We start from the raw sequence: 7860 nt of genomic DNA, 5'->3' as shown, positions 1-7860 counted from the left end.
GGCTGGGTGCCAGGGCTCCGAATCCACCGAGCCACTCCCGAGCAGAGCGGGCAGAGGTCCTGTGACGGGAGCGGCAGGCAGAGTGACCGCAGCTGCAGGGAGCTGTGGGGGCTGCACCGAGGCCCGCAGTGTCTCCCCGTCCCGGTGGGCAGAGCCGTTTCGGGAAGGCAGCTGAGCTGCTCCCCGGGCTCGCGGCTGCTTCCTGTCCAGCTCCACCTCCAGTCTCGCTCTGAGGAATCAGGAGGGTCACTGCGGTCTTCTCCTTTCCATCCCGAGCAGGCTCTGGGAATCTCTAAACTAGGCACCCAAGTGAACAGGGAGCGGCAGGCCTCCCCCGGGGAGAAGACACGGTTGTGTCGCTACACCTACCGTTCCAGGGCTGCCGGCCCTGCGGAGGAAAGCTAAGAACACCTGCTCCTCTCGCCAGACCTTTTATCAGCTTCGGCGCATTTGCTGAGAGTGCCAAAGGCCCAGTCGCGTGCCTTTGCAGAGCTAAGCATGCACAGACGGAGCAGACACAGGTCCACACCTTACCCTGGCAAGGATAAAAGTCATGGACAGAATAAAAGATCGAGCGCTGGAGAAGACAAGGCACGGAGAATGAGCAGGCGAGGAGAGACGGCTGCCAAGGCGGGGCAGCCACACCCCACACGAGTATGGACAGCAGGGAAAGAGGCGCTTCCCTGCAGGACGGCCAGGCCACGGACAACAGAAGGAACAACGGGAGAGCAGCAGCAGACAGTCAGGCGAGGTGAGGGTCACCGCTCTCCGGACCTGCACCAGCCAGCGTTTTCTTCCCGTCTCACCCAAGGCACCGGAAGAGCAGCTCCTCCTGCTGCTGGGCACCGAGATCTTAGGGACTTCCTCTCTTGGTTTTCTTGTTTTCCAACCTAGCAGCTCATGAAGTGCCAGGGTCAGACGCTTCTTTGGAAGAACACCAGTACCTGGAGGAGAGGCCAAGGTCACCTTTCCCCAGGAGGTGGTTACCTCACTGGCGAGGAGACCAGAGCAGAGAACTCAAAGCAGCCGGGACAGCCAGGTTTCTCCACTGTGCCACCAACAGTCTTCTGACGGCTTACACGATAGGTTTCCCGTAAGTACGGCTAGCGTCACAGCCCCGGTGCCTGGAGACAGCCGGATGTGTGTACGGCGATATTCCCAGGAATCCCCAGGCAGAGCCCTGCACTGTGCAGAAAATGACAACACCCCTGTGGTCACTCGGGAAACAGGAGCCCCAAGAGGCCAGAGGGGAACGTGGGACAGAAACAACTCTCAGAATCCAAAAGCAAATTACTCACTGGTGTCTTAAAAGAAGAAGAGTTAAATTCCAGTTACATATAAAAAGGAAAGCACATTCATGTTATTCTGATGAATAACGCACTTGTGATGCCACACTTCCCCATTCAGTAAATTCTAGAATGGATGTCACTGTCTCAGTGGAAAAAATAGCTTTTGGTGGCACTGAAATAGCGTGTGAGACATTCTTGACACCAAGGAAGGAGTTTCCAGAAAGATAATGGTTTTATTTTATATATAAGATATATATCCTTTATAAAATATTTAGTGGCATTCATCATCTTCCAGTAAGAACCAGGTGCCTGCTCCTGGACCCGCTGGCGGGGACCCCGGGCGTCAGGGCTGGGAGCTCTGGGCCCCACTTTCCCGGTCTCCACAGGCAGCGAACTCACAGCGTTCCAGTCACGGGGACAACTCTCCACACTCCAGTCTTGAATACAAGTTGGTCGCTAATTCCTGCAAGAACTCCATCGTTAACCGAAGCACCGTGTAGCACCTCTGACTGAAAAGCCCCCGGCCACCATTCCCAACTCTCTTCTTCAGCTGCATTAGCCGACATGCACTGGACACTGTATTAACTAAGTGAAAGAAAGTTCTATTCCCTTGCTTGCGTGAGCAGCAGAACCTCCAGGCAGAACGTCACTGAAGGCCAGCTCCTCCGTTAGCCCGGGACAGAGGGGAAAGCGGCGCTGACAGAAGACTGAAGGGGACTCGCTCGGAGACTCCGGAGTGCAGAGGCTCGCACCAAGTGTGGGTCGTGGGGGCTGCGCGTAAAGTACACTTTATCACCGCTCCCTCTCAGTCACACCGCCTGGCTGGCTGGACAGACAGTGTAGCTCGAGGCCGCTCAGCAGGGCCCCTCTGTCGGCGTGCAGGCTGTGGGAGGAGCAGAGGCCAGATGCAGGGCCACGCCAGTTCTGGTACCAGAGGCAGAGGCCGGTCCCGGTCCCTTGTCCAGCCGTGACCGCATCTCCATGCCAGGCACCCGCTGCTGTGCCCTGCTGCCGAGGTGAGGCCCAGCGCGGTCATCTGCTTAGGGTGATTTGTTTTGTTAGCAGTTGGGAAATGAGCCCTTTGCTCCTGCCCTGCGTGTGGCAGAAGGCATCTGGCTGGAGTGAGCTCCCAGGGGCAGACGCCAGGCCCCGGCCTCGCTCTGTCCAGTGCACCTGTCACACCGGCGGCGGCCTCTGGGGCCACTGCGCACCGACGCACACCCTCTCTCCTGCAGGTCCCGCTGCCACCTGCCTCCCTCCCCCCACTGGCCTGGCAAGGACAGGGGAGAGGCCTGCGTCCCTGCCCCCAACTGTTAGTTAATATAACCAGCACCCTTGCATTCCAGAACAGGCCCACGGTCAGCTTTCAAGTGCAGCAATTATGGAAATAAGACACCCAGGTGCGTGGTAATCTCCTGACAACCACACACCTATGAAGTGCCAGGGAGGCTCAAGCGCTGTGATGCCAATTAGGGCGACAGCTTGTACTTAGGCGGCGCCATTCTGCCCGGCAGCCCACACCCAGACCTGCAATTAACAGCGTGCAGAGGGACGCGTCCGGACTCGGAGGGACACAGGCAGGGAGACTGAGGCAGGCAGGCCAGCGGGAAGGGAAGGCAGAGCCGCAGGCTGGGGAGGCTCAGTCCCGGGAGGACGGGAAACGTGCGGGGCTCTGCAGCCACAGACCCGGGAGAGGAGCAGTGTGTGGGCAGCTCCTGGGGCCGGGACACAGTCACAGTGGAGGACGCAGCCCTGCCGCATCCCCCACCCCCCGAAGAGGGCACAGTCGGAGTCAGGAAGGCGGGGAGAAAGGGGCAGCTGGGGGGATAGGCGTCAGCTCAGAGCTTCTGCTCAGGGTCACAGAAGGGGAGGAAGGGGCAGTGCCCACCCGGCATGCAACTCCCGGGCCCGCCAGTAACAGCCTGGAGACAGAGCCGGGCACCCCTGGACCTCTGGGAGCCACTGCAGATCCCACACGGCCCCTGGGACCTGGGGCGAGGCGGGTGCCCACACACAACCAGGGCAGGCTTGCGGCGGGGCCAGGGGCTGCCTTGAGCCGGCAGAGGTGAGGAGGAGACGTCTCCACCACCGGAAGTGAGCCCTGGGCCAGCTGTAGAGCCGCTCAACTTCCTGCTGCAGGCACTGCTGGCAGGGCCAGGAGGCATGACCTGCAGGGTGATGCCGCCTGAGACGCTGCGGCAGGCAAGGAAACCAGCCCTGCCCGCCCAGACTGCGGGCACGCGCTTTCCCGCTCCCTGCTTCCTTGATTCTGCTCTTTTAAAGATTTTATCTTCTCAAACTTGGCAAGTAACAAAACCAATCTTTTGTATGTGCAGCTCTATGAACTCTAACATGTATACCTCATGTCCACCACCACAGAACTGTCAGGCCTGTGGCACACTACTGTCATCCCAACACTCTGGGAGGCAGAGACAGGAGGGTGCCCAGCGTGGGCAGCTGAGCAGGACCCTGTCTCAAAATAAAAATCAAAAATAAAAAGCGCTGGGATACAGCTTGGCACACACACATGCACACACACAACTTCCCATCACTGAAAATTCCCTCACACTCCCAGACCCCACCGCACCAGCGCGTTCTCCAGCCGGGCTCCACCGCCCTGCGTGCGCCTGCCTGGCTGACCTCTGACCGTGCTGTCTCCGAGATGACCACCTTCGAGGCTTTTCCACAGGCCTGAGCCTTGATCTGGAAGCAGTGAATCCACTTTAAGGCGGTCACAGCGCCTGGTGCCTTGGTGTTCTCTTTCTTCCTTTTGGTACTCAAGTTTAAAGGAAGCTGGACTTACACAAACACACACCTGAAAAGCCCAAGTGCTGCAGATCAGGGCGCACACTCGGCCAGGAAGGGATTTCTCTGTCTACAGCCCTTCCAGGGGAGGGATGCACTATTACAGCTGGTGGCTTCTCCTTACAGAATGCTTTCTAAACGGCACACACTCAGAATATCTGCAAAGTGGGATCTGTCGCTAGTTACTCAGCCATGACCACGGACACCTATCTCACCCTCTTTTACAACTACGCCAGGCATCCTTACACAGACAGACCAAGCTTTGTGAGAGACGCCCTCCTAAGGACACTTCAGGCGGTCTCCGAGTTTTCACCATTCCCAGGCGGCAATACACCTTTGGTTATAGATTTCAGAGGTTTTAAGTTACTTGAAAGGGAAGAAAACTCTCCATAAGAAAGTATATTTTTCTGGAAGGGCATACTAGATGTGATAGACGGTACTGCCTTAGGGAATAAAGAATAAAACAATGGGATCAGTGAAACGCAGCCGCCCAAATGCAAGCCTCCTGACACAGGAGCAGGAGGATGGCTCAGATCCTCTGATTCCTATCACAGTAACTGGCCTTACCTGCCGGGCCCAGTTACCTCATTCTCCCTGAGGCTGAGGGCTGCTCCCCACCTGCACCAGCTCTCTGGGCTGACAGAGCTCTCTGGGGCTCGGGCAGACAGAAGTTGGTGCCTGGAGACAAGGACAGCCTGTGGTCACCCAGCCCTCACACTCGGGGTTGGCAGGGCCTTTGCCTCTGTAGAAGCAGCACGAGCTGGACTTGTACAGAAGCCGCGCAGAGGCCACTGCAAGCACTTCCCCATGCCTTTCAATCTGCAGGGCAAAGCTGCCACTCAGCCAGGAAGCAGGGGTGTCCTCCCTCATGGGCAGGGGATGGAGGTGTAGAAAAGCAAAAGCCTGGCATCAAAAGAAACAGGAGAGTTATGGCGTGGAGGACACCAAACTCCAGTTTCACAGGACACTGAACCCAGGCATGTCCCAAAGAGAAAAGCATTCACTGAAATGACCTCCACACAACAGTGGTGAGGTTACCCCACCTGATCTGTACACAGGAAATGCAAGAATCATGAGAAAACAAGGCACCAAAATGTCTCTGGAAATGTAAAACTCACGGAGGATGAGGCACTACGGTGTGAAGTACAGGCTAATTTATGTAAAGAAACAACAGCAGAACATTGCCCAAATCTGGGGAATGAGAGATACCCAGGTATTGGAGGCATGTAGAACCCAAAATAGACATGACCAGATAAGAACCTCCCCCAACATATCGTAGTTAAAATGCCAAAAACTCAGAACAAAGAAGGAATATCTAAAGTGGTTAGAGAGAAATACCAAAGTATTCACAATGGCAAACCCATGAGAGCAACAGCTGATTTCTCAACAGAAACTCTAAAGGCTAGGACAGCTTGGAATAAAGTATTTCAAGAGCTGAGAAAAAATAATTGCTAACCTAGATTACTATATTCCACAAGGCTATCTTTCAAAAATAAAAGGAAAAATAAAGACTTTCTAAGATAAGTATAAACTAAATAAATTCATGACCACCAAGCCAGCGTTGCAGAAAAAAGCCTTAAACACAGATGAAGAGGACAATCACAACTAAAGGACCAAGGAAAAGAATAAATTTTACTGGAATAGTAGATAAATAAATGAAAATCAGGAATGAATCAAACACTGGAAAAACAACTAAATGATAGGAATCAAGAAATAATTTCAATAATAACACACTGTAATATTAATTCTCCTGAAAGACACAGACTGGCAGATTGGCTCAAAATATGAGGCCCAATATATATACTGCTTGTGAGAAACACACCTTAACTGCAAAGACATACATAGGCTGAAAACAAAAAGATGCAAAGTGCTACTTCAATCAGCCCAAAAGCAAACAGGTATACTTAGACTTATATAGGACTTCAAGCTACAATTAGTCAGAAGACACAAAGAAGGCCATTACATACTGATAAAGGAAACAATACACCAAGAAGAGACAATTATAAATACAAATATGTGTGAGTGTATATGTCTGTACGCATGTTGGTTCATCCAATTAATCAAAGACTACATGACACAAAGGGTCAGATGGACCCCAATAAAATCATAGTAGGTGGCCCGAGTACCCCACTCTCACAAGTAGATATGTCAACCAGACAAAAGTGAACAAAGACATAGAGTTAAACTACACTACAGATGAAATGGATTTTAACATATCTATAGAGTGTTTCGCCCCAAAACAGTAGAATACACTGTCTTTTCAAGGGCCCATGAAACTGTCTCCAAAGTAGACCACATTGTAAGCTATAAAGCAAGTTTTAATGAACAGAAAAAAACTGAAATAATCTATCAGATCACAATGGAATCAAACTAGAAATAAAACAGAAACTAAGCAAACACATAGAGATTAAATAATATACTTTCGAATGATCACTGAGTCACTGAACCTACTAAGGGAGAAATTTTAAAGTTCCTAGAATCAAATGACACTGGAAACACAGTGTATCAGAATGTGTGAGTCACAATAAAAACTGTTCTAAGGGGAAATTTATAACTAGGAGTAGCTACATGAGAAAAACAGCCAAGGATTTAGATCATGGTTCCACTGTCGGCCTTGCAAGCACAAAGTCCTGAGTTCGATCCCTGGTACAGAAAGAAAGGAAGGAAGGAAGGAAAAACACAGTGATCCCAATAACCTAATCAGGCATCTCAAGATCCGAGAAAAAGAGCAAACCAAAAGAAGGAAGGAAGTAATAAAAATCAGAGTGGAAGGGGGTAAAATAGAAACCAAAAGAATATAAAGGATCAATGAATCAAAAGTTGGTTCTTTGAAAACATAAAAATTGATAAACCTATACCAAATTTACCAAAAAATATATATTAGAGATGAAAGAGGTGAAATTATAACAGGTGCCACTGAATTCCAGAGAATTATTAGCAACTATTTAAAAGCTTGTATTCCAACAAATTGGAGGATCTAGGAAAAAATGCATAAACTCCTATACACAGGAATAACTTATAAAAACGGAACCATGAAGATTCAGGAATCTAAACAGATCATTCACAATCAGTGAGGCTGAAATAGTAATACAAACTCTCCCAAATAAGAAAAGCCCAGGATCTAATGAATTTACCACGGAACCTTCCTAGAATGTAAAAAAGATTTAACACAAACGTCCTTTTCCGTGAAGTAGAAAAGGAAAGGGCACCTTCTGTGTTCTTTTCGGTGAAGAATGCTGTAAATTGCTGAAAAATTAGTGCTGGAAGCCAGAATCAGGGGACATCTCTGGGGCCTAGGAAAGAGAGGTCAGCGAGATGTCCTGTCCCGCCCCTGATGGGCATTGCTCCTTCCCCGCCTCAGCGCCTGGCTCTGCTGTAGCTCTGGTGCCAGGGTAACCAAGGCAGTAACATCTCACGACAGTTCTCAGTGTTTCTATCTTAAATGTTTCTTGCCGTTTCCTCTAGAGAGACCTAGGCAAGGTTTCAGCAGAACTGTTGTACTTTTTACGTAGTGGCTGGGGAGAATGGCTAGGCAGGGCTGGTCTGCCGGGTGCTTAGGACAGGTACAGAAAATAAACCACGGCGGCCAACCCAGGTCAGCACTGAGCAGTGTGAATTCAGACTCCCAGGCTCTGGGAGTGGAGCGGGAGGGGATCAGTGGTCTGGTGGGCCAGGTGCCTTGAAAGCTGCCAAGCTACGGACTGTTCCGGGAACCACTCATGCGAGCAGTGGTCAGGGCCACGCTATGAAAGCACAGGCCCACTCG

General features: G+C 51.3%; 1 protein-coding gene across 5 annotated transcripts in view; it reads right to left on the bottom strand.

The window, feature by feature from the left end:
• Window positions 1-7860, bottom strand: part of Ulk4 (unc-51 like kinase 4) — a 340955-nt gene that overhangs the window by 34713 nt on the left and 298382 nt on the right. The window contains exon 36 of one of the 5 annotated variants that reach the window (XM_033762652.1): window positions 900-944. The exons of the other annotated variants lie outside the window; for them this stretch is intronic. Within the exon in view, the coding sequence (XP_033618543.1) occupies window positions 915-944 (30 nt within the window). The 3' untranslated portion in view covers window positions 900-914. Of the gene's footprint in view, window positions 1-899; window positions 945-7860 lie in introns of those variants that run through there. 5 annotated transcript variants of the gene reach the window in all.

Source organism: Fukomys damarensis, unplaced genomic scaffold (genome assembly GCF_012274545.1).
Source record: "Fukomys damarensis isolate Sample0158 unplaced genomic scaffold, DMR_v1.0_HiC HiC_scaffold_12, whole genome shotgun sequence".
NCBI classification, from domain to species: Eukaryota; Metazoa; Chordata; class Mammalia; order Rodentia; family Bathyergidae; genus Fukomys; species Fukomys damarensis.
This window is presented reverse-complemented; position numbering and strand designations above follow the sequence as displayed.